We start from the raw sequence: 27,805 nt of genomic DNA on the forward strand, positions 1-27,805 counted from the left end.
TAAGTGTCAAGTATCAATATATCAAACTTTACAAGTTGCTTCTTAGTCTGACACACCAGCAAAGACTGAGACACCTTAGAAAACAAAAGTGCAATACAATGATGCTATGCAATAGAATTAAATTTGTTGTATTTGCTTTTAGTGACTTTGCTGTAAGAACATAGGAGGTAATTTGGCCCAGGGGAAATGTTCTAATGACTTTTTCAAAAGAGCATGGAATTTGGAGGAAGGGTTAATGTAAACATTTTCTTCTACTTTCAATTAATTTCTAAACAGAGTTAGTTAACAACACTGTTCTTGACACAGATACCAAATTTTTGTACGTGTGCTATGTATATGCAGTAATAACTACAGCTATACTGAAACTACATTTACTTTTTAACTCACTAAAACTGCATCCACACCAGATGATTTTTTCATAGACCTGACTGCAGCTCTATAGAACACCAAAATTAATATTCTTCATAACCTCTTTGACCAGCTACTTCATCAGTGAGTTTAGAAGACAAAACCATCAGCTCCTAAAGCCCAATTTCACAGTACCTACTGACAGCCTTCAGAGTTTACACTGTAAAACCACATAGCTGACAAAGTGGATACAGGAGTTGAGCCATAAATATGTGATCTGTGTTGACACCAAAGAGTTGGGAAGCAAGTAGCTTGTGTTAGTTCAGTCTTAAAGGAAACATTCCAATCACTGTTTTAAGGAAAAGGTGGCTCACTTTAATAACCACAGGCATTGGTCACTATTTAACAAGACATTCTAAAAAAGTAATCACAATTTTTCTGATAGTAGTTTACAAGTGGATGGTATACATTAAGATACAGAGGTAGAATTTCACTTTTACAATGCTTCACTAATACAGATTACCAAATTCAAGGCACAAAATTGTTTGCTTTACAAAAAATACTGTAAAAATGTCATTTGTTGTTCTACAATGTGAGTATAACTCAAAAAAAAAAAATCTTTACACCCTTTCATATGCTGAATGTAGAGTTGCATCAGGCATTATTCTATTTTTCCTTTGCTAATAATTGGCATATGACCAGCACTTACATAAACAGTTTGTATCTCAGCTGAGTTACTTTGTCTTTTAGGCACAAGTCCAGTTAAAGAATTTAACTCAACAGTTTCCTTGGGGGGTGGGAGAACTCTGTCAGAAGTAAAAATGAGGAATAAGAAACATGTAGTCTGTAACAGTAAATTGGACTCTGACGTGTAAAGAAAAATGGAACAGAGCATATTTCAAATTAAGTCAACTTGGAAAAAAAAGTCAAATTAAATCACTGACTGTGTTCCTAAAAAAACAGATGCCCAGTACAAGTTTGCTCTGGCAGTATGTAAGACATTAATTTGCCTTTGAATCGGCAGAGATTTACATATTTATTTTCATCTTTGTTTAAATAGAACACACACCGTTGCAACAAAAGAGAATTACACCACAATTTGGCCATGTGTCCTTTAGAGAACTTGGGTGAACGAGTGAAGAGATGCATTCAGAAACTGTCCTTGAATTTGCTATACGATCATGAGCAGTAGCTTAAATTGCAAGATTTCTCTCCCTTCCTAAATAACATAAGGAAAGTCAAACCATTTCTGAAACACTGCATCGTCGGTTGGGTACAGCTTTTAGAAGCCTTGGCAGACTAAGGAAGAGATATCACACAGTGCATCCCTACAACAAGTAGTATGACTAGTTTACTGTACATACAGTGATATTCTAAAGGACAATGGTGGCAGCTACATTGTAAATTCATTTGAGTTACCTATCACATTTCCCAAGTACTCTAGTCAGTTTTATTTACAGTATATAAAAATCCATTGATTTTTAGAGTTCAATACACAGGTTTAGGACCCAAGAGAATGCCACAGTAAGATGTTGACATTTGCATCTGTTAGATGCAAGTACACTTTTAGATGCAAGTGCACTTTGCAATTCAGTCACGTAACATTATTGCATTCACCTATAAATGTTAGTCCATCCAAAACTGTTAAATTCCATTTTTCGCTTCATTGTTGTTTGTCGCCTGTTTCCGTTGAGCGATGAAAGGATACATACACTTGTCTGCTCCCAAAAATCGGTACATGCATACAACTGCTTCAAATGGCAGAATACTGGGGAAAAGAGGTTATAGATTTGTTAGAAGACAGCATAAAACAAAAACTCTGCTTACATGCACTTGTAAGCACATGTATTTGGTCTCCTTAAAAACAATATAATACCTATTGGAGAAACAATATAATACCTATTGGAGAATCTTCGTAAAAGACTTAAGGGATTTTTATTTCACATGGATATTTTCAGAGAGGATTGAAATTCCAGAGTCCCAACCACACAGGCAAGCAGAAAGGAGAAAGAAGCTGTTTATTCACATACTTCCATCTTAGACCAGATTTTCTGTTTCTTCACAAGCAATGTGATAACTTGTTTTAAAGAAGAGGAGCAGGGGAGATGGGGGCAGGCAAGGGCAGCACAGAAGGCCTGGTAAAAGCAAAGCATCTGCTAAAAGCCACATCAGCAGAGGTCATCAGACATTTAAGATATTCTTTAACGTGGGATTAGTGTTAGTTAATGCTATTCTTTGATCACCAGATGTCTAACAACCTTGATTTATACTCTAAACTCAATCATCCATCCTCAAAAAGAAAGGTCTGAAGTAAAGAGAGTAATTTCCTTCCCCCTCCCAGATAAAATACCAAGAAGTGATTATGTGATGGATACCTGGCTACAGATCCTCCCCTCGTTCTCACATGAACAAAATATAATTTTTATTTCATGTGTAGTACTCAGAGGCTCTGGTGAAGGACTAAAATGGGATTCCTCAGACTCTGGGAATACCAGCAGGCACTTGTTCAGTGGCAAGCAGTATAATTCCAGCCATCAGGAGTAATGACCACTGAAGCACCAAGAAGTAGATGTCACTGGTACAGGTGTCTTCAGTGCCAGCAGTACTGCTTGTGCAGTGACTGGAGGGCCTTTGATCTAAAGGCTGCTGCCTGGGGCACGGATTATGCAGAAGCTTTGATCTCCCTGTTGGAAGCTGAAGTGTTGAACCAAGAAAACCCAAAGGGCTTTTGATGTGGCTGTTGCTGCTAAGGCACGCTTGTGCAGGAAGCACTGAAGCACTCTCTGAGCTTCTTAAATATACTGACATGGCCCTCATCTGGTATCAGAATAGACACACACATCTCTCTTCCAGGAAAGAGGTGAGCAGTGAAGATACTCTATTTTTTGGTGACCCTGTCCACCAAGAGACACTTGAACCAGAGGAGAACAACAACTTTTTAAGTGGAATAAAAATCACCAAGGTGCTCAGTTTCAACCATCCCTTGCAGAAAGAAAATAATACAGTGCTATATTTTATAGGGTCCCCCTACACACAACAGATTTAAAACAGAACACAGGCACCTGTGAAGCTATTCTCCATAAGCTAGAATTCAAGTGATGTTGTACACACAGGAATTGAAGCAGCTCCTGCATTATCCTGCATCATTGAAATGTCAGCCTGGTTACAGACTAAAACAGTTTTCATCCTAAAACTGCAGTGTGTTAGAATGAAAGAAGTAATTTCTTTAAACAGACTTTCCACCAAACTTAAGACTCTGAAAAGTGGTTCTGCAAGTACTAATTTTCAGTTTATCTACCATATCTATAAAAGTTCTGAAGACTCTGCAGGCAGGAAGGGCCTTCTCATGCACCTGTTCTAGAAACAAGCAGCTAGAGGTTCTTCTGCTGGAAGCTGCCTAATGCCCCGTTCCTAACGAGAAACTCAAACTCAAAGTGGAATTAAAAGTCTGTTGAAAAGAAAATAGAAAACCAAGGAGGATGGAAGACACAAGAAGGTTAAAACAAAGATGCATAGATACATGTGATCTTGGTTAAATGAAGGTTCCCAAGCAAACAACCTACAAGCACGCAAGCCAAGAGAGACTTATGAATTCTAGCAAAATGGCACCCATGGCCTGCGTGGGTGGGAGATGTTTGTATCCAGAAACTGGATGTGCTCATGTATTTTGTGGATTGCATTGCCAAACAACCGGCTCTTCAGCTCTTACCTTTTCATGAAGGTGACCATATACATGAGGCGAGGTGTGCAGATCATTGGCTGGTCTGTAAGGATGGCTCTCATAGCCTGTTTCACACAGTATTCAGGTTTCAAGGGTGGAAGGAAAGGCTCAATTTCTTTTCTGGAACATTTCATTAAGACAGATTTCTATGATAAGTAAAGGACTACAGACCCCAGTGAACAGTTCATTAGCTCAATTTCTTTGGAACTTTTTTATATTTACTGTTATTTTACAAAAACTATAGCTCAAAACTTGTATTGCCTGTGTACAGAAGGACAGAAGACAGTGAATTCAGAGACTCAAAATCTCTTTTTGAGTCTAAGACTAACATATAGTAAAGCAGACATAATATAGAATATTTTTGTGGTAACACTTGAGTTACCTTTAAATACTTTTATGACACTACAAGCACAGAGCAGAAGATTTCTACTCACCTGATCCTGCACCCTCTAAACATTCCTGTATCTACAAGATAAGGGCAGACTAACGTAGTTTTGATTCCATCCTTTTCAGCAGCCTTCAATTCATGGCTCAAAGACTCATGGAAGCCTACAGCTCCAAATTTGCTGGCACAATAATCCTGTGTTGGCAATGAACGAAGCAGGGGAGAAAAAAAAAAAAGGAACTTAAAAAGGACTGATATGAATGATGTTCAAAGCCAGCATACCTGAGGTGATTCTGCACAGATTTTCAAAGCAACAACAAAAGACACCCACTGAATAGAGCATCATGTCAACTCATTTTTCACTTTACTTTTGAGGTAATTAGCACAGAATCATGAAAGCAGGAAAGCTGAATGTAGGAGGACATTACCTTGGATTCAAGTCTTTGAATCAGGCAGGCTCACATGACAAGTTACTCCAATTACCAGTTTGCTTAATAATAAATGGTGCAACAAAGGCCTGAGATACCTAATACTACCTTGGGTCAAACTTGAAAAGTTCGAAGAGTTGGCAGGGCATAGGTGTAAAAATCTTAAAAGTGTTATTTTTAAGGTTAGTTTCAACAGAAGACACAACCAAGATTTGAGTTTTTCTATGAGATACATAAATAATTCAAATGCTACTGCTGTCTATGCCCTTATTCTTTATTGTTGCTGAACTTAACATGTTGTCAGTTGGATGTGTCCATCTCTGTTGGTGGTCACACCCTGTCTAGGAAATTCCTTGCAGCTTTCTCAAGACAGTAAACACTCCAAAAAGCCCTAAGTTACACCATCTTCATTCATTTATGTTATGAAACACTGCAGTTTAAGGTCCTGCACTGAGCCTATATGCAAAAAAGCCCATGTTTATGGGGTAATATAACTACTATTATTTTAGACACCTTAATTAATTTTCAGTAACTAAATGCTTTTTGTTCACATTTGCATTTGTATTATTACACAAAAAATAAGAAACTCTAATCTTAACCTATTTTTATGCACCAGACAAGTCTCACAAACTGGACTTCTCAAACAGCTGCTAGTGAAGCAGGTGAGCCATATATTCTAGAAGGTTGGCAGTCATTTCCTCATAGAAACAAGAAACATTACTTTTGAAAGCCCTTGCCTTTGGCTTCAATCTTAGTGCTGAAGATCTTGACAGGAGTAGGCTGAACGGCACCCTTCAAGTTCCTAAATTTACCAGGTAACTACTCAAAGATCACCTGGCATTCTGAAACCCCCAGCCATCCTAGGCTTTTGCTCTAAGTGCCAACTCCAACACCCAATAAATGAAATGCCTATCCAATTCCTGTGGCTCTCACTCACAGGGAGCCACATGTTGATATGGTACTCAGCACCATAACCTCCAAATATTTTTGAAGATTTAACCTTATTTCCTCTAGCTGATAATATTATTAAAAAAACCTTATCTTTGGCAAAAAGTGCCAATTTTTTTGTTTGTTATAGTCTAACAAACCTCCACTCCAGCAGTACTGAATAACCCCAAGGAACTTGCAACTGTCACAATGTGTCCATGGTTCATTTCCAGCATCTTGGGAAGGAATGCTTTAGTGGTCTACAAAGTAAAACAAAAAACCAAAAAAGTACATGTAAACAAAAAAACACTTCATGAACAAGTTACATCAGCAATGAGTTCTTAGTGTCTCTCAGTTTATTAACAAGAATATAAAAATACAATCATTGTACAGGTTTTGAACTTGAGTTTCTCAAAAATGCTAACAGAATTTCCACAGCTTGTTTCTGAATCTAGATAGCAAGGCAACAAGCATTACATCTCCAGAAAGCCTAAGGTCAAAGGATCAACTGAGCTCAGACGTGTTTATTTTTCCAGAAGAGACTAGTTATCAGAAGGAGATAATTTGACCTTAAAATTAAAGTCACATTTTTTTTAAAGACAGAAAAAGAAATGCAAAGTGCTTAATTACACCATCCAGCATATCTCTGTTGAGACCAGTTGTAATTATCAGTTCTAATTATTGACAGCGTTTTTTTAAAATTTGATATTGCTAGTTTTATCCAGGTAACTTATTGCCTTAGGCATTTTATATTAAAAGAAATACTACTGGTAGACTTTTTGCTGTTATTACTTTTTACCTACAATAGAGCAAACATTTACTAGTTTAAATTACTTCTCATCTTTATTAGTATCCATAGCATTTCTCTAACTAAAAAGACAGGATATACATTTCTGTTACTAATTCCTTAAAAGTTTAAAAATAAAAGAAAATAAATCCAAAGCAAGTCTCAAGATCAAACTTTAATTTTAACCTTCAATTTTTATGTTTTGATAAAGTTTCTTTCCATTTAAAAACCTGAGTCAGAGTTAACACCCTTAAAAAATTAAGTCTTAAGCAACACATTGATGGTACTTACTGGAAGAGCACCCCTACCAGAATACCTATCTTTGTCATATCTCTCCTCTGAAGCTGACTCAACACTTCCCCATTTTAAATAAGTATTAAGCAGACCACCATATTTACAACAAAAATCAATGAAGCAGTAAAATGGTACGTATAGTTATGATGTACTTCAGCTTTTAGGTTGTCAGTGCACTATACAAAATCACTTTTAAATTGCCCAAGAACTTCAGACAATGCTTTCTAATCACAAACATGCCTAGTTAATATGGTAATCTTTTAGTGACAGAGCTTATTATCTATTCCAATTGACTCATTACATGAATGCTTTATCCTCCTAAAAACCTACTCTTCCCATGTAATTTGTATCCAAACTCAGAGCATGCAAATGCCCCTTAAATATTTCCTACTTGCTTAATTGTTGGTCTGAGTCTTGTCAGCTGCATTCTTAAAAAGACATGCAAACTACAGCTGAATCCATCTAATTCCATTCTTATGCTGTCTGCATTTTCCAATCACAGACTTCAGGACAGTTTTGCTCTAATGATTTTCACATGTTCTTGTACAACATTTTTGCCTGCAGGTGTTAAATGACTAATCCAGACCTCCTAACACCACACAAAAGAGTGTTTTCACTGGACAGCTGGCAGATGATAGAAGATTAACAGACCTCCTGACTCCTTGCCTTTTCTACCGTTGATTCATACAACTCCTATATTCTGTCATAACTACATAACAAAGCTAATTATAAAAATAATCGGAGAGCAAGCTGCCTTGCATTTGTTTCTTTCCTCATGGCAGGGATCTCTAAACCTCTTACACAGAGCCTTGGACAAGAATTCAGTTTGCTGTTAAACTAATCTGTGCCAGGCACACAAAGTTTCAGCCTCTCTTCCCGTGTTGCGTGGCAACAAAGCCCAGTCATCATTGGGCAGCACCACCCGAAAAAGAGGCTTCACTTGGACGGCACTGAGGCTTTACAGAGCGTTCTTTATTTGCAGCCTGCCTTTCACACTGCAACACCAACAGGGTCTGCTAACCCTGATCCTCTGTGCTACCCCTGTAAGACATCCATGCTCCCAGCTCAGTCCTGCTAAACAATTTACTCCACTCCCGAACATTTGTCAGCTCCATCAGCAGTTTCCACTTACGTCTCAGCTTATCTGTCCACATCACATTGGAATGACTGATTGCCACCTCACATTGCCAGAAAGCTTGATAATGCAGACTGAAGCTCTGGCTGTAAACCACAGCAGCTACAGAAAAGGGGCCTTGAAGTTTGTTTTGGGGGAGAGAAAGAAGGGAAAGAAGTAGTAACAGATCTTTTTCCTACCACTTTCAAGGCATGAATCAGTACTGTCTTCCAAGAGATGAACAGACAAGTGCACCAAACTAGTATCTTCAATATGGCACTGCTTTTTTCCTTTCTTTTTGTTGTTTTTAATATTGTGAACTATAGCCATATAGCTGTGAGTGTCTATGTTTAGCTTGGTTAAGGAAGTTAATTTCAAAGTCATACATATATATATGACTTTGAAAATTATTTTATATGTGCATGTATGTATATATTTATAAATATGCAACATAACCAGACTAGTGTGTTTCAGAAAGCCCATTCAACTATGCTATACTATTTCAAAGCACAAGGGTTATAAAAACTGAGTTTTCACAGCTTGTGGCTTAAGTAACCCATTTTCACGCAGATGAAATTGGCACATGACAAACACAACTTGTTGAGGACACTTTTGGGTGATGTCTTCAGCATCTCAAGTGCAGACTTGAATGACTCCCATCAGCAGAACTACAGTCACTTCATGTAAGTCATCTCTTAAAAGCCATTTAAGGCTAAATTAGAAAAAAACTACAGTTCCTCTGCTTTAAAGACAATTAGAAATTCATGGAAATCTTTGCATGAGACCTCAGTGTTCTGAGACCGCACGGTCAGAGCAAGCCCCAATACTTTGTCATGGCACATTATCCCACAATTCCACTTAAAATCTGAAGCTGAAGGAGTCTATAAAGATAGCCTAACTATGGTATGTATAAAACTTAGCAGTCAACTATCAATATCTCCACTAAGTGGATGTCAGAGAAAGTCATCTTGATTGCTGCCATCCTCCAGCCATCTGCAGCAGCTGGGAGTGAGCACTTGGAAACAAGTACTGTCAGAGGCAGACACACCCTACCGGGGGATGCATTTCCAGGCTCAGAAGTAAAGGCTTGCCCACTGCTCCTCCCAACTTCCTCTTGCTGGGAAATACAATCCCAAAGTGAAGTTATTCTTTCGTGGTATAAGCAATCCCCAAATAAATTAGTGTTCTTACTGAGCTTCTGGCACCGCACACCTCCTTGATCAAAGTAGTTTCCTTCCATACTTTGGTTCCCAGTTTTTCTACCCATTACATAAACCAGATCGACCTAGTTTCTTGTTTCTAGTTTCTTTCAGCTTCAGCTACATCTGCCTACCAGACCTGAAGTCTTCTGTGTGCATGTTGTGCTGCTGACAAACTAGTTAAGAGTTTGACTGGTTTAGGGCAAGATGCCTCCTGGGTGGCCTTTCCATCTGGAATTTGTCTGAACAGGTACACAGACCACATTAGTCTTCTGAGGTGATGCATGGACATGCTAATCCTCCATTAAAAAAAAAATATACTAGAAGACGCCAAGCAAAAGATGGGTTTTGTCCATGGCATTAGAGGTCATGAACCAGGCCCCCAAAATAATTCAAATCAAGTCAAGTGGTTTAATCAAACTATCTCCCTTCTGGTTTGATCCTTGAAGCTTCAGTTTTACTTCTCACAGCTGCAGAGGAAGACATTTAACCAAAACACAGAAGTATTTAAAGTCCGAGTTGGGTCATTTATTCATGACAAACATACCACAGTTTTCAACACTAAGAAGAAACCAGTACGTAGAATATAGAGGATAAAAGGAATTGTGATGCATCAGGATGAACAGTCTGGGAAGTTATGCAGTGTTCAACATCCAGAAATTCAAGTTAAGCATCTTCTTCATTCAAAATGAGCTTTTTTTTAGAAAAACAAACAAAACACCCAAACCCCCCAAAACCACCAAAAGCAAAAAGCAAACCCCAAAAGCATAGGGAAAACATGAATTTTCTAACCTGCAGTATACTTTAGACAGCCAGAAACTGGGTAGGATAGACATAGCATATAAAGCTGTCCTGAACAGAGTAGCTAGTTTTCCAAACTAGCTCAGCCTTTAAGTTTTTTGGAACCTAGAGATCAATTTCTAATCTTCTGAACATTTTTCTCTATGCTTTTGAATATACCAATAAGACCAAACTATTCCCAGTAGCTGTAACCAAACTTCTATTTCATGTGCACACTGCTTAAATGACTTATTTCTCACAAGTGTGAAACTGAACAAGCATTTACATGTCACTTCATAGCTTTCGTAATCTGTTCTCAACATTTTGGTTTACGGCAAATTAACTTCTAACAGTCTAACACTTCTTCCCTCCCCTTCCCCAAATTCTTTAGTCCCATTCTTAATGAAACAAAACTCCAAAGATTGTGCAACACAAAGAGCAGCACAGCTGCAATGTCAAGACAAATTAGTCTAAATACAGCAAATGAGAATATGAAGAAATACTGTGTTTGGGAAAGTGATTTTTTTAATTAAATTTTGGATTAATTATTTTTAAAGAAGAAAGCAAGCAGAAAACAATGTTAGCTGTATGCAGCTCAAAACAATGGACTGAATGCAGAAAGCACAAAGTAGAAAGTATGTGCTACCTCATGTTTAGAGTTGCCTCTATAGCAAAGAAAGAAATAAACAGGTACCAACACAAAGTCTTTTAAGTATCTTTTTTTCAATACAATAAATTTCTTCAAACTTTCTGCCTTCTGTCAACAGCCTTTGTAAACTATTCATTGGCATTAAAAGTATGTACTACTGTAAGTTTGAAATATCCTTATGCCAAAGCTCATTTTCCATACAGCTCCTTCAGGTAAAGAGTATGGTTATTTTTTTGAGGCTTATCAAAAGAGGTGAGTTTTTACATCACTAGTTATAAACAACAGAGGTATACTGGTGTAACAGAGCAAACATTTTCTCCCAAGCCACAGCTACTCCTGACTGCCAGAGCAACTGCCTAACAGCACAAATGAGTGCAACTCTTCGTGTTGAAAACTATTCAGGCAAATCTAAGAAGCAAAATTGGTGCAGTTAGGCAAGGACACACAACCAGACATCTCTGGGAGCTAAGGTACCAGAGACTATAGCAGCCTGCTGCCACAGGCTAATTAGCTAATTTGTTAGTTTAACTAACAGTGACAAGAAAAGTTTTTAATCTAAAATACATGTTATATCATCTTTCTCCCTTAGCATGGACATTCAGTCTTCTTTTCTCACCATTCTTCACAGCCTACTGCAAGTTCTCTTACTCCTGTGCAGGACAGCGTGTGACCACTCCACCACAGAACAAAAAAAGATATTACCATGTGCCCCAGTTTCTTGTTCTATTCCAGTAACTGAGAAGAAACAAACCAAGGTCTGACAAAAGAGCACCTCTAATTTCTGCAGTCTTACCTGTAGTAGGTTCGCCCAAACTATGTGGTATTGCACTAATGCACCACTATATATGTTGAAAGGGAAAGGAAAGTGCCTGAAAGGCAGAAAACCCCGATGGCAAGCTTATCAGTAAACACACTGAAGTTATTTTCAGCTTCAGTCATATAGCCCAGCTTATTTCAGAAGAGAGGCACTTTACATACTGTTTATAAATGGGTTAAAACCTCACTTACAGGATTACAGGTCAAGTCATCACTAAATAGCTTAAGAAAAGGCCTTGAACACCTTCATAGGAGGATTTATCCACGTTAGACAACGTAATATCCAAAATGCCTTCTCACACACCAAAACATGAAGTTGCAAGCCTGCATTTAACCATTTGCTTTCCTTCTAGCTTTTTTTATTTGGTTCCAAAGAGAACTGAGAATAATTACTTGTCATTTGCATGATCTCTATTACTTTTGCCATATGGCCTCCACATCTTTCCTGAATTCCTGTCTACAAGCATCTCTGAAATGTTAGCTTAAGGTGGGAATAGTAACTGCACTATAACTACATGAAAATACCAAGTACCGATTGAAGACTAGAGAGACCACACAATACAATGGATGTGGCTCTGACAGTAACTAGCTGAATACAGCAGGCACACAGAAGTCTACAACTACTGTTGACCTTGCTAACACAAGGGACCAAAGCTGTACTTTAAAGGACCTCAGAGGTCTCTACTGACTGTTTTCAAGAACTGCTGGGCCCCTTCTGGATAATTAGCCACTGTCTAAGTAAATATTTGAATAGCTGTGGAAATTAGAACTATTTTTGATCTCTGGTTTCTAGCCTCAAGAAACAATAATGAAATATAGGTCAGAATTACAGAGTCTTCCTAAAGTAATGAATTAAAAAGTAAAGTCACATTTCTCTGATTTTTTTTTGTTGGACTACCCAGATCCTTTTGAAGAAAAAAGGATCAGGAGATAAACATGACATTCTCAAACCAAGCTTCCATAGGTGGCTGTGTTAAAAGGAAAAAAGGAAACTATTCAAGGACTGTCCTCAAGTGTGCCTTACACAGGCACTGCATTCAGAACAAAAAAACTAGACTTTCCAACTTTTCATCTCAAAAGAAGTCCCTTTGTTATTTATCAACTAGCAGGCAACACAAGCTTCAAGTTCTCACTGAAGGTTTATTTGTCCTTCACATAAAACCCCACTGGTTTGGGGCCACAGGGATTCCTTTAATATTGAACTGCACCAGCAGTTAATGCTTAACATATATGCACAGTAATAATGCTACAATTGCCTTGCAACCAGGAGCCCATGAAAGAACATGACAGACTTGAACAAGAGTCTATAATGATGATGACTAACACAGAAGCAAAGCCACACATACACTCCCCAATACCTTGGATAGCCTACATTAGACTCAGACAGAGTGAAACTACAGATAAATCTACTCAGTTTCAGAAGTGAAGGTAATAAAATAAATACCCTAAAGACATAAGTCACAAATGAAAAGAAACATAATTTAAAACTGTATTTAATTTACTGAGAAATAAACATACTTTTCTTCTCTCCCAACTCTGCATGAAGTATTGCACTGAAGTACATGAAGTCTTAGACTAGTAAAAATATAAGCTATTACTTGATTCACTTAATTCATAATTTGTTATTAATCTATGAAAGTAATTTTCTCTACCCTCATGACCAATCTACATACATAAAAACCCCTGCTTCTCAACAGACATCAAATCAGCTGAGAAGCACCAAAATTGTACAAAACAAGTTAAATCTTATTTATGGAAGTTTGTAAGTGGATTTTTTTAGTGGCAATAAGCATCTGTTACACCATTTACTGAAGAACGAGTATGCTCCAGCCTACAGTTACATTACTACATTGTTTAGGGTTCAGTTCCAGAACTTCTCCAGTTTTCAAAGCCCATAGTCACCATTTCTCCTGTGAAGAGTTCAGTTATCATAGTGCCTCCTCTCTTACATGGAGTTAACTCATGTTGAGTTTATCAGACAAAAGCTGAAACTGAATTAAATAGTTTCCTTAATCAGAACTTAGTGCCACAAAGCTGTTTACAATTGGTAGACAGTAAAGATAAGATAAGGAATGCTATTAAACAAGAGAAAAAAAAAAAAAGCACACAGGAAACTAATACCACTAGTTATCTCTCAAACATTAATCATTGATTTCCACTCTTTACTACTAGAACTAATTATGCTATGCCTACGGCAACTGAACATTGCCTGACTAAATTGCCTTTTGTATAGTTTGTTAACAAGGCTTAGTTGAAAAAGGCTGTGTCTACAGAGAGAGGGCTATGAAAAATGCTTAGGGAAGGACATTGCAACAGAAACTTTTATTACTGTTGCCTTATCACATCACTTCATTGTCTCCATCTCCTTCCTTTTAAGGGCTTAATTTCCTGTGATCTTACCCCAAACTGGGGTAAAGCTAGAAAATAGCTTTTTGCTCCCACTTATCTAAAGCGTAGGTTAAGTAGTCAAGAACACTACCTAAGTAATACAATTCTGACTTCAGAAACTTGCCTCTTGAGCATCAAGGTGGAAAAGGTGTCACTGTAAGCTTTATAGTACTCTGCTGTTAATCAGACTTCAAGATCTCTTCAGTAAAGCTTTCCTGTATCCCCCACCACTGCATCAAACTAGATTTTGTGTGCACCATAACCTAGAGCAGGGGGTTAGGTACCTAGAACACAGGCAAAGATAGCTCTGATTTCTCCTTAAGAATAGTTTTCACTTCTGTTTAGGAGTCATTACTTTTTATAGTTTCTGGGCATGAAAAAAATGCAGGTACTCAAGCTGAACTACCCTTGTTATCACTATACCCGCAAACAGAATTCGGAGCCTTTATGTTATTGGTATGCAGTCTCCACCTTTCTGCTCCCAAGATTTTTTGTATTTTTTCTTCCTAAGAGATGTTGGAATTACATATTTTTTTAAAATTATTTCCATCCTCAGAAGTCAGGCCTGTCCTGTAAAGCGTGCAATCTTTCTAATGTCTATATGCCACCAGTCATTTCTGTGCAAACATCTAATAGTCTTTGAAGGACATGCTTGTATGTATACAGTGCCATAAACGCACACCGACTTGTCCTTGTTCAGCTGTACTTGCCAATATTGCTTGGCTGTATAAGTGCTTTCTATATATGAAGCAGTATGCATAACTGCTTCAGTCACTGATTACACGTTTAGACTTCGTCTCTCCAGAGTATGTAAGTCTTTGATTTCATATGGCTATGAAAAACAAACCACATTCTCACAGGTTGCCCAGAGAGGTGGTGAAAATCTCCATCCAGAGCTATTTGGGCACAAGCCTGGGCAATAGGCTCTGGCTGGCTCAGCTTGAGCAGGGAAGATGGATCTGATGACCTTCAGAGGCCACTTCCCATCCCCGCCATTCTGTAATTCTCCACTTAAGTACACCAATTCCCTGCTCAATAGCCCATTCCCTCTTCCTCTCCCAGAGGAGGAAGTTCATAAGCCAGCAGAGACCTTGCACTCTTCATCACTGTGTTAACTGCAAGTTTATCAACACAGAATCTTAACTACCTAGAAAGGATGCCAACTCCTCTGCTACATCTCTCATGTATCTCTCTGACAGGAGGTCTGGACTACAATAAATTAAACGGCTCTGAAACAGTGTCTATTCTACTTCCATTTCTCCTTTGGTCTCAACTCCCTTCAGCTGGAGGGAGGGCGCTATGAAACAGTACAGAGCACCCAGTTGAATTTCTTGTGGAATTAACATTTTTCAGCCAAGTTCAGCATATACACTGTTTTCAAAAACTAATTATGTCTCCTTGGCTAACAGAAGTCCTCCAGTAACTACACCACATACCAGCTTCTTTAGGACATTCTGAGCCCTCACAAACAAATTTCTGCACTTTGAATTTTAATGGTTGTAAAACTTGATCAGAGCAATCTAAACATACTGGATTCTTGAGAGCTAGCAATGAACAGGGAAAAAGTACCTCTGCCTAAGCCATGTAAAAGTGCAAAACATGAATTGCCAATTATGTTTGTTGTCAATGCCAAAGTAATCTAAAACGTGAGACTGAATAATAGAGGCAGGATGGCATAGTAAGAGGGCTGTTGGAAGCCCAGCTATGTGTTTAGTCCACCTTACACTGAAAACCAAGCAAGTCTAGACCAAAGTGGAACAAACATATACCTGCAGACTTCTCCAGACGGCACAAATTTAAGGGCATATCTAAGCATGAGAACTGAAGGTTTCAAAGTACTCACTTTCAAAAGCTGACCTCTTCCCTCCTGCTCAAAGGCATTTTATTGGACAAGCTAATATTTATTCTCCATAAGTATTAATCTCATTCTACTGTCAGACTATCATAGCTAGCCAACCACAATTACTATTCATTTAAATGAAGTATTACACAGTTGGCAGCCACTGAAATGCAAGATGCAGCTTAGAATCCTTCTGCTCAAATCTACCAGGTCAGTATTTGAGCTTTCTATATAGCTAAGACTAAGAGCTCCATTGTGGTTGTGACAGCACAGATACACTCCTGCAAATTCAGGAGTTTAAGTTACAGTCTAAGTAGGTAGCAGCACCAATCTTGTATTCTTCCACAGGCAGATCTATCAGTAATGATGACCTAAAAAAAAGTTTATTCAAATGTCAAATTTGAAATTACTTTAGAGTTTTCTACTCAAGTGAAACAGGAAGCTAACACTTGCCTACTCCCTTCCACAAAAGGTGGCTTAAGCCCTGCTGAAATCAAGTGACTAGAAATTCTACTTTGTTTATATACTGACAAATGGCCGTGTCAAAGGATTTGTAGCTTTTCAGAGCTATGTTGACAGTAGTGTAACAAACACATTAGTCCCTCACCTTCATTAGCACAAGTTTGCAGCAAATGTCCAACCATTTGGAGAGCAGTTATTTATTGCCAGCTATTTGATAATCTTGACAAAAATGAAAACATGACCCTATGAGTCTGTAAAAAAATCCAGATAACAAATTCATTTTATAGAATATTTTGTTCAGTGAACAAGAACACAACCCAACTTTTAAATACACGTTTTTCTCCAGTTTGCCATAAGCTGAGTCATCTTCTGGAATATTTAGTAAAACTTGGTATTTTAGTCTACAGGTTTCCAAAACATTACTAGAGAACAGTACTGTCAGAACTACTTACGGAAAATGTGACGTCATCATTCACATTTTATGATTTATGTAGCAGGCTTTTTAGGAAGTGGCTAAGCAGAAAAGGACTGTCATATTTTATAGATACCTTAAGGCCAGTACCTCTGTAACAATGCAACTGTTAGAGTACTTGCAGGCAGATGAAAGCACAGTCGTTTTACTCATCCTGCCCAACTCAGTCCCCAAGTCATTGTTTCGAATAATTTCCTTCATAACAAGGAAAGAGATTATGTTACAACCGAGTATCTCACAAGAGGAATAAGACTAGAAGGAAAGTTTCCCTTTCCACATAGCAGTCTTACTTAGTGAAAACAGAAAATTAGGGAAGATAATATAGTTGAACAGAGATTTAGCTTCAGTATTTCTTTAGGAAACAGTAAGACCCTAAAAGACTATGACTTTCTGCAAAGTAACTCCCTGAAAGAGAAATAACATTTTTAAAATACATGAAAAGCTTTTAGGTTTTTAAAAATTCAGGCATTTCTGTTTCATACTTCTCCTTATCTTCCACAAAAGGGTGTGCAGAAAAGAAATAGTCTTAGCAGGTATGTTTTTGCTTCATAAGCCAACAAAGGATAAAATGATCAAAAGACTCCAGCTAGTACAGTGACTAAACCAGCAACTAATGCAACTTTTTAAGATTCTGCTTGCACAGGCATTTTAAACAAATATCAGTAAACGATTCACTTTCTTAGGGTGTAAGTTTTCAGAAAGAGAAATATTTCTTTTGCCTGCCTGTGGAAACTATGCTTATTTCCCACAAGCTGAAACATGGCTCCAGCCTGACTTTTTTCCACATTCTGTGCTAGAAAAACTAATTTCCAGAGAAGTCAAACAGTGCAGTAGGCACAGAGATCACAGAAATCATAGTATTGTTTCAAGGTAAATAAGCTAAACATTATGTTTTCTATTTTAACATTATGTAAACATTATTGTGTTGTTAACAGAACATTATCTGATGTGTACAGAAAACTGCCTTGCCTTTATCTGGAAGTTTTAAATAGTTATAATTGAAATACTGCCATCTCTTTTGAAGTCAAGTTGTTACATTCAGACTGTTATGCCACTAGAGTTTCTGCTACAGCTTGGAATAATTTATGACTACCTTATTATTTAGAGGATGCAAATCCTGGTGTGTCGTCTTCCCCCCCCCCCCAAACAAACAAACAAACAAACAAAATGAGGTTTCACTAGGATAGCCACAGAGGGCCTGTTCAGCTATGTGACTTTATCCTATTCCTTCTCACCTCTTCCTCCACACACTGGCTACTCCAAGTCTGAAATGCTGATGAGATGATTCTAGTCTCCAAATAGAAAAATTAATCAACTTGGGCAAAAAAATTAGAAGTTTTCCTCTCTGCCCTGCAGACAAGTTAGTGAGCTGAACCAGCTCACCCGAACAGCGGCAAAATATAAAAACTAGTGCAAGGTAAGATCCAGATTCAAGGGATGATGGTCCCATGAGACAGACTGCCATCACTAAGCTGCCTTGCAGTTCCATCCTAGATCAACAGCGATTTTGGACAGGTTACTTTTAAACACACATTCATGAACTTTTTCAAAACAACGCTGTAAAGGGGAGTGCTCAAGAAGCTGTTACACAAGTTCAAACAGATGGCAGAAGCGACCCACACCAGGGCACGTTTAGGTGCAGAATTCAACAGCCAAACAAACTTGAATTTCAAAAGGATCACACCAAGTCAGCCACCTCCAGCTCCGCAGCTGTTCCAGCATTCCTCGGCCTACCATGCCCTCCTGTCCCAGTTGTGATAACTCACTCATGGTTAAGTGTTAATTTGACTGACATATAAATCATTATACTAATATAATTATTTACAAGAACAGAGTGTTCATTCAGAAGTGTAAGCACAGATGTAAACCTCCCCCTATTTGTGACATATCTGCTTTCAAACAAAATCCTCAGCCCGCCAAGATTGTACAAATCTCAAAGTCTACGCCAACTCACCTATATTATAACTGCATTTCGAAAAACTCTGTAAATTTTAGCAGATGGAGGAGTCTAAGACACAGGTAAAAGCATATAGCATCACATGTAAATCAGCTTCAGTCTGCCTTTGTAGAAAGTCATCTGCCATTTTTCACAAAAGACAGAGAGGTATCAGTAACTCAGTTTTACCATCAGTGTCAATAGCCAGAAACCTCAAAGGTCAAAGGGAGCAAGGCTTATCAAGTGAGTGATGCACTGGCTTTTACATACAGAGAATTGTGGAAAGATTTAGTACTAGAGATACATAACAAAAACCTTTCCTCCCCGCAGAAAAACCCCGGAAGTGAAATCAAAGCATGAGAAGCATTGGGAGAGAATAACAGTTCACAGCTGATAAGGATAAAAGTAGAAAAGATTTAAGAAGTGCAGTGCTAAAATGACAGAGATGGTGCTAGAAAACGTAACATCCATCTTTCCTCAGCCTGTCTAGTCAGAGTAATTGATGACACTGAGCACTATGAAAAAGGATTGCTTACCCACACAGATCAGTTAAGAGAGGTCTTATGCAGTGATGCAAACACAGGGTTAGCAGGATACTTGGCTGCATCATAATTAGGATTGCTTTTCTCCACCACTGAGCATATGAACACAGCTGTCTTCTACAATTCTGCTACAGTCACTTGGTTATTCCAGAAAGTTAATAACATAATGACATAACATTAACTTAGGTGGTCTTCATAAGATAAAGGTAGATGTTACCTGTAGATAGAAGAATCTGTAACTTTAAACTCCATTGCCCTCCTAACCTCTACAGGACAAGAAAGGCATACACATGGTCTTTCAGATGAGTACTTCACTGAAACACAGAAGAGCTGCTCTCTTCACTTGTAGCAAGATTAGGCACCACACTGGCGAAGACCATCATCACCTTCAAGGTTTTCCTGTCTCCCCACACCCTTCACAAGTAATTGTGTAGTTACAGACCAAAGCCAGGTCAGAGGTTTTTGCTTATTCAGCTGACCTACTGTGCTCCTTAAGGAGGAATATAACCATCACACTGATCACTCAGCCAGGACCATGCCTTCAGAGAAGGTTAGCAATCCTGAAGACATTCATGCAGCTGGCTGACAAGTCTCCAAGCCTCAGAAAAAGTCACAGAAGACTAAAAAATGAGATTATCCCAAGTGCCTTACCTCTGCAAGCTATACTGCAATGCCAGCTTCATTTTGGATGGATGTAGAATTGCAAGCCACTTAATAATTAATACTTCAGATATTTTTCAAGTAGTCTTGGCATGGTCTCTTCAGGACAATTTTCCCTTTCCTTAAGTGAACTTTCACAATGTTTTTCTGTGAAACATTACAGTTTTCACCTAAATTCTTCAAGCTTAATACAGCTTAGCACATGGAAGTAAGTGGCTAATCACACCTTGTGCTACCACCTTGGACATCAATCTACAGGCAACAATCAACCAATGGGTCACAATCTGAGAATCTCCATTTTCTGTTCCTGGGGACTCTAAGATCTGCACTCCTTTCAATTGGTGTGGTAAATTAAATTCCAAAGTACATCTGAGAAAAGCTGTCACAAAAGCTTAGGTGTAGCTGAAGCAGTTCAAGGAAAAGATTATGGAAGGTCATTTTAGAGTTGTTAACTGACTGGGATGAAAATCAAATACTTTACACCATCAGTGAGACAGAAGGGAAAAGCACAAATTCAGCTGTCATTTGAACAAAAGAAGTCAGCAGTCTCCATCACACAAGGAAGATGCTCTAGCACAGAGAGTATATGTAGGAAGGTTAGTGTTGTAACACATTCAAAGAATCTTCAATATGATTTTCCCACAGCCCTGAGTGTTGCTAACTAACCAAGAGTGCTGTAATTTATTCTGCTCACACTCCTTGATATGTAGCTACTTATTTATCATCAAGATACAGTAGACAATGAAGAACCAGGACAGAACAGACTCAATAGCCCTTAGGGACTAGAGCTGAGAAACATGTGGAACAACTCCAGTTTGGTGGGCAGCACAGTGGAATCCCAATTATAGATGCTCAAACTCATGATTCCCACACAAGGCAAATGAAGAGGCGTTTTGCATAAGACTAAGACCTACCTACCCCATCCCTACACGCTCAATTATGCATGTTGACTCTTCGGATGAGTACATTGCCAAAAGATCCATTTTTATCCTCTTCCTTTACTATTCTGAAACTAGTATAAGATTGGCACTATGGTCAAAGCTCAGACATACAGGCACCTAATTAAAGGGTTTGGGTTGCTGTCCCCATGAAAAAAAGGAAGAGAAAACTTTAAAAAAAAAAAACAAACAAAAAAAATGAAAAATTTTTAAGTGATCACTATAACTGAAATATGATTACAGAGCTAAGATACACATATAAACAAATTGCAAGATACAAGCTACAAAATTAAAGACTGCATGACAATGACTGAAAACTGTGCTTGACACAATGCTAGTCCTCATAGACCATAAAGTAAACCCATGAGGAAAGCTCTGAACCAGTAGTATTGTGCCCACTTTAACTCCAGAAATATATATCCACCCCTTTATTTTCCAAAATTTGTGCTAAGTACACTGGTTTATAGAACGGGAATGTGCAGTTTTCTAGGGCCTGCATCTGGAAGATAGTATTTTCTCATTTCATAGATTCCTTCTATTTTTTTGAGAAATTAACCCAAAAACATATGAACAACAGAACCATACCAAAGCACTTTTAAGTATGACTAATATGACTATTTCCATAGCTAAGAGTATGATTGTTTTTTCCTTCATACTTACTACCCAGCATGCTACCACAGTATATGAAACATATGTGCTGTCCAGGGAAATTTACTGGTGACATGGATTTGAAATAATTGTGCAAGGGAAGAGCTAGTTTTGATGATACTTTTTGGATCACATACAATGTTTTGCTTGAACTTGATCCGGCTCATTTTTCAAAGAAAAACATCCAGAACACATAGATTAAACTTTGTAAGTGAAATTATGCATCTTGGGGTACATCATCATGAAATGATAAAGAAAAAAAAAAAAGGAAAAAACCAATTAAAGCTAACTTCATTCATCTGAAATACTAAATATAACTGGGTGGCCTGTCAGTGGAATATTGTGCCTATAGGTGCTAGATTTCTAAATTTGGTGTTAAAAAATTAAATTTATGCCAACAGGCCACAAGACTTAGTGGGGTATAGTTTCAAATAACGAGCTGCATTTTCTCCTGTAAGAGAGTCCATGTGCATACTATGTGTAATAGTTCTGTATTTGAATGAAACAAACTATTGGCATAAGTGAGCTTTATTTAACACCAGGGAGCTTGAGAGAAGACAACAATACATACTGATGCATTATAGATAACTATAGCATATTCAAGGCTTTAGCAATCCTGTCAGTCTAATGAGACTGATAAGAATAGCAGCTGCATCAATGGGTTATTTTATTTAGTAACTCTGCGTTAGTCATCTTCCCAAGGTATATTTAAGTTTTAGAGGTTTTCATGAATGCCCTAAATACCTGAATACTGTTTCTCTCTCTAATCAGTATTTATCTCCCCCATACCAATGCTGGGCCATCTAAAACATTACTTCAGTTCCTACACAGATGCCAGCATACCTTCAAAAAAAATAAAGCAGCTGCAAATAAATGAACAAATCTGCTCAGGCTACGAAAGCAGTATACAAGTCTTTAAACTCTGGATCCTAGTATTTCTCTACATGGATTTTTTTTTTTTTTTTAATAATGACAGAGCTGGAGCAGAATGCTTTTGCTTCCCCCTTATGGTAAGTTGAAGAGAACTCTAGGAGGGAAGCCGTAAGATGAAATATTTGGAGGAGTATCCACATGACAGGGAAACAGATCACTGATCTCTTACAGAAAACTGAAGACCTGCTGTACATAAGGATCTTCATGTCACAGAATTTCAGAACCTGCTTATCACCTTGCCCGGTCCCTTCCCCAGTGACCAAAACTAGAAGGATTGCCCAGGTATTATAGAGATGTCCACTATTAATATCCACTTATTCAGCAATAGATTATTCTTCCAGAAGAAGAGTAGGTACAAGACTCTCAAATTTTCCCAAAGTTAAGAGTTTGTAGTTTTATTCAATATAGTGCCATTCTCTAAACCACAGTATTTTGATACTTAAGCATTATTGAAAAACAACAAGAAAAAAATTTGATTCCTATATTTACTAAAATCCAATTCAGCAACAGCTTTAAGTTATATTGTGACAACATTTTTAAAATTTGAATCCTGATAAATCATAAGAAAATTTCCTAGTCTGTAAAAACTCAGTTCTAATAATTGACAAGTACAGCCAAGCAAGTTATTATTCTTGCAACAGACTGGCAGTAAAGATAGTGTTACAATCCTGCTACAATTTTATGCATCTGCAAATTATAGTAAACCAGAGCTGGTTTATTTCAAACAAGGAATGGATTTTGCCCTATGTTTTCAATATCAGAAGCATTCAAGTTATCACAGCATGAAATAACAGGTTTTTAATACTGCAGTGGATTTTATGCTGTGGAAATTGCTACATGATGCAGTGGTGACATGTTTATATAGAACACTCATAGGAAGGATTACACAAATCATGCATGTCAGCAAAATGGAAAGCATCTGTTTAGGCTGTGGCATGCTGCTAAGGCTCTCTCAACTGCCAGTTTGTGATATGGTACACAGCCCAGTTGGAGTCACAACAGCAAAACGGTGACAGATTTTCATGTCACTGCCTACTGCATAAGTTGGGCAGCCTTCCGATGGTAGCTGCTAACATAAAAGCAAGATCAGATCACCTGCATTTTGCATGGAGAACAGGCAATTAATCTGATGTCAAATGTTTCAAGGGACAGTACTAGAGCCTTATTTTCATTTTTTGTATAGAAGCACATTGATGCTTGATTAATGATCAAGGGATGAAAAAGAATTTCCCCTAAACCACATTAAAAAAAAAAAAAAAAAGAAACCACACCAAAACCCCAGAAAGTACAGACACTTAACTACTGAAGCAATATTACATGCAGGATCCATGTCTTTACAAAATCCATTTACAGGTTTCTGGAATTAAACACCCTCCAAGAATACTTAAAAGCATACATAATGCTCAAGAGTATTAGCTTTGCTTTTGGACCACCAATTTAGCTGACACAGAAAAGACTAGCTGTGTAAGACTTCACACATCTAGACACATTGTTCTATTTAAGTCAGCATTGACTTGCATCAAAAAAGTTGGCTTCAAATCAGCTGATTCAGATGACATCTTATGAATTAAGTAGTATTACTTTCAACAGAAGTCCACCCACTATTGGTCAAGCCAATCTTTTCTGGGATCATGAAGGGGAATACAAGGAAAAGAGCTTTGCCAAGAGTAAAAAAATAAAAGGAAAAGCAAAGCAAGACACAGAATCTACAGGAAGTTTACATATGAACAGATCCTCAATTAAATCTAAAGGGTGTTGACTACTCCTTTAAAACTTGAGCCAAAATCTCAAGTTCCGCAGTCCAGACATAGCTATACCTTCTTGGAGTATTTTTTTTTTTTTTTAAAGTCACTTCACACTAACATTTAGGCATGAATGGAACTGTTATGGAAACCAAATCACAGCAATACTAGACTCTAAGTTTAGTTTTCTATTACTGTAAGAGACTCAGAACACACAGAGTGCTTTAAAAAGGTCTCTGAAACTGTTATAAATAAGTGTATGACTTAGGCCTGAAGGAAGAACAGCTGGACAATTTAGGATCCTCCCATATTTTAACTCATGGTGATGTCATAATTTAGAGTTCTTGGAAATTGTCAATTCAACATTTAAGCCACATCAATAACATTAAATCTACAATACATCACTATTGGTTTAAGCACCAATTTAACTATTATTAAGGGGAACACACAAAACTCTTACTTATAAGAAGTCCCATGAACATTCTCAGAACCTCTCAGAGTGCTTTAAATGTATATATTTTGAGAGTTTAAAAGTGTTTCCAAACATACTATCTCCTGTGCACTCTCTGCAAGCTTTACAATACATTGGAAAGAGACTGCTCTGCCATTAAGTGTTTCACAGTGCAGATTTGAAGGGGCTCCTTTAGGGTTATGAAACAGCATTTCATTTCCATGTTAAAAAAGTTGGCTCAGGAGGGCCTTCTAAGTTTTGAAGATGAGGCATTTTATAAAATTTCATTATGAAAAGGTAAGATCAGTCAAAGAAGGTTTAAGTTGAAGTATATTTCAGATTGCTTAATCCTTTCATTGTTATGCAAGTGTATTTCATAACCTTATTTGAGGAATCAAAGAACAGTTTTAATACTAACAATGGTCTCAGTCTGACAGCTAATGCTAACCCAAGTGTGCATCATGCCCTCCTTCGACAGTCCAATTTATGTAACTGCACACCACTATGGGTCTAAAAATAAACCACATAGGAAAACAAGGTTTAGATGGAGAAAAGGAGTAAGACCACATATGTGTTCTCCCTAATTAGCATCTGCTAGTTATGGAGACAATACCATCCCAGAAACCATAGTTAAGGTTTTCTTACTTCTACAGGCAGCTCCCAAAGAAAGCTATGGGGACAAATATACAGGATGCCTGAAAAACTGTTCTTGGCTTGATTTCTTGAGAAATCTTTCTGGTCTTTCCTCCCAGCCTTCAAAAGGAACAATTTGCCTCCCAGGCAATTCAAAAAACATTTTCAGCAGGGGTTTTAAAGATTCTTTTTCCAGAAATGTTCAAGTTTGCTGTTGCAGCCATCTTTAAAACAGCATCTCAAAGCTGCTAACATGCTGGTGGAAGAGTATGTGAGAAAGACTGAGAAGCCATTCATTAACAGTAACAACATTTAAGCAGATTCAGAGATTATTGCTTGTAAAGGATTTAATATCCAAAGCTACAGAAATGACCACAAGACTTAGAACTCGGGATTCTAGGAGGATATAGCTGATTTAAAGTTGTTTCTTAACAACCTTAATACCAGCATTCCTGTTAAACAGAACAGACCGTTCAAAACAAGAAATACCCAAAGCAGTGATCCTACAAGTGAAAAAGAACAAGTGCAAACCTCAAGGAGATAGGAACTCCACAACAGCAGTTCATTTCCTAAAATTTATTACCAAAAAGGGCAGCAGAAAAGGAGTTTATAGTTACCCAGAAGTGTGCGTGGCAGTTAACCATCATGGTCCTCTCAATAAGCTCATCAGGACACTCCAGAAGATGGTGCCCGGAGACCACACCAGCATTGTTAACCAGGACAGACACCTCGCCAACCTCTTTGCGGACCCTCTCAGCTGTCAAGTAGACATTCTCTCTTTTGCCCACATCACAGGTGTACGTGTAAACTTGCAAGTTACAATGAGGCAGCACATCTTTCTCTCCATCTCCAGCTACTAAAGAACACAGATAAGACAACAGAAGGGGTGGGGGGCAATAAAGTTCTTGCTCTTATTTTGACATGCAAACAAGTAGTCAAACAGAAACGGGCAACAATTCCAAAGCACTAAAACTTCTATTTACTTTAGTGTCACTGCAGTACACCAGCAGTCAGCTATTTACTACCGCTGCCAGGTGTTTTAGGAAGAGCTGCAGTTTTTAAAGCCGCTGCTGGAGTCCGAGGCTCCGCGAAGCAAGTCTGCGCTCACAAAGCCGGCTCCGGCTGGCAAAAGCACCGTCGGGGCGTCTGATAATACCCCTGCGCCCAGCGGGCTCCAGCCCGCAGCGGCTCTCGGGGCCCGCCGCAGGTGAGCGCTGCTGCGGGCTGGACCCGCCGGGAGCGCAGCCCCGGCCGCCTCCGCCCCGGGCCGGGCAGGTGAGCGCCGGGGGCGGCGGGGACAGCGCGGGGAGCCCCGCCGCTTACCTCCGGGGGCGGCGGCAGCCGCCTCCTCGGCCATCTCCCGGTAGATGTGCCGCACCATGCCCGCCGTCTCCTCGTTGCTCTGCGTGTTGATGTCCCACAGCACCAGAAGCGCCCGGCGCCGGGCAAACTCCAGGGCGAAGAGGCGGCCCAGGCCGCTGCCCGCCCCGGTGATCAGGCACACCTGCCCCGCCACACTTTTCTCTTTGGGCCGCACCAGCCACTTGGCCGCGGCCAGCACGAAAGCCCACAGCACTCGGAAAGTCACCACGAAGAACTCCAGCAGGATGTTCATACTGCCGGACGGCGGGGCCGGCGGCACGGAGCCTCCTCGCCGCCCGACCTGGAGCCGCCGCTGCCCGGGACCACCCGCTGCGGGCACCGAGGGAGGCTCCGCTCACGGGGGTCCCGCCGCCGAGCTCCCCCTCTCCGTGCCGCTCGCCCTCGCAGCCCCCCGCCCCGCCTCAGTCACACGCGCCGAGGACGGAGCCCGGACACGGCGCTGCCTGCCCGCCCGACCGCCGCCTCCGCGTCCTGCCCCGTCCCGCCCGCGGCCCCGCTACTAGCAGTGAACATCTTGCCCGCTCGGCCCCTCTATATAGGGCGGACCGGGCGGCCGAGCCCCACCCCCGGGCCGGCCCATCCCGCCCCGCATTCCCGGGACCCCCCGCCCCCGCCCCGCTCCGCCCCGCCGCCGGGGGAGGTCCCCGACGGGAACGGGGACCGGACGGCCGGTGCTCTGCGCTACTCGGGGCGGGCGTCCCGGCGGCTCCCGGCGGCTCCAGCCCGCCCCAGCGTGCGGACTACAAGTCCCGGGGTGCGCCGCGCCCCGCCGGAGCGCCATCTCTGCTGCCGTGCCGCAGCGCGGGTTAGAGGAACACGCACGGGCACTAAAGGTCCGTGCTCGGGGATAGAAACGCAGGGAAGCTGGAAACGCACAGGAACCACCGGGTCCCCGCAGGATGCACGATGCCCGCGTGTCTGGGGATCCTCTGCTGAGCGGTGAGAAAGCGCCGAGGAAAACCGCCATGGCTTCTTGGTGTGTCAGCCAAGTACAGAGGTCACTGATAGCTCACCCGCCACTGACTGAAATAGGAGCTCACAGGTGCCAGCACACGGAAAGCATTTTCTTCTGTGCGATAACAGCGGCCGCTCCTTGTAGCTGGGCACCCTACGGCCACCCGGCGCCGGAGCATCCCGCTCTTAGGCATTTGCTCGTTCCAGAGGGTGAGGACCAGAGCGTGCCCTTGCGATTTCCCACACATGGGTGTGTAGGACTTACCCACTACCTGTGCTTGCGTGCAGTCGTGTGCCTTAGTTAAGCGCACGACGCTGCGCTTTCTTCCCTGCGTAGCCGCCAGATTTCAGAAAAGTTGTTGGAACTTTGTGAAC

The 27,805-nt window shown here is 39.8% G+C and overlaps 1 protein-coding gene across 2 annotated transcripts; it reads right to left on the reverse strand.

Annotated features, from left to right (window-relative positions):
* Positions 1-700: 700 nt before the first annotated feature.
* On the reverse strand, positions 701-26,958 carry RDH10 (retinol dehydrogenase 10). 2 transcript variants are annotated; one of them, XM_040078391.2, is made up of 6 exons: positions 26,417-26,958; positions 25,711-25,949; positions 5,971-6,069; positions 4,504-4,649; positions 4,058-4,189; positions 701-2,116 (listed from the first exon to the last, which is right to left on the reverse strand). In XM_040078391.2, the coding sequence occupies exons 1-6, from the start codon at positions 26,706-26,708 to the stop codon at positions 1,993-1,995; spliced, it is 1,032 nt and encodes a 343-aa protein (XP_039934325.1). In that variant the 5' UTR covers positions 26,709-26,958; the 3' UTR covers positions 701-1,992. The 2 variants fall into 2 exon arrangements, with proteins under 2 accessions (XP_039934325.1, XP_039934331.1); XM_040078397.2 differs by having other exon boundaries at positions 25,711-25,946; positions 26,417-26,834.
* Between the last annotated feature and the right edge of the window lie 847 nt (positions 26,959-27,805).

Source organism: Hirundo rustica, chromosome 1, assembly GCF_015227805.2.
Source record: "Hirundo rustica isolate bHirRus1 chromosome 1, bHirRus1.pri.v3, whole genome shotgun sequence".
NCBI lineage: Eukaryota > Metazoa > Chordata > Aves > Passeriformes > Hirundinidae > Hirundo > Hirundo rustica.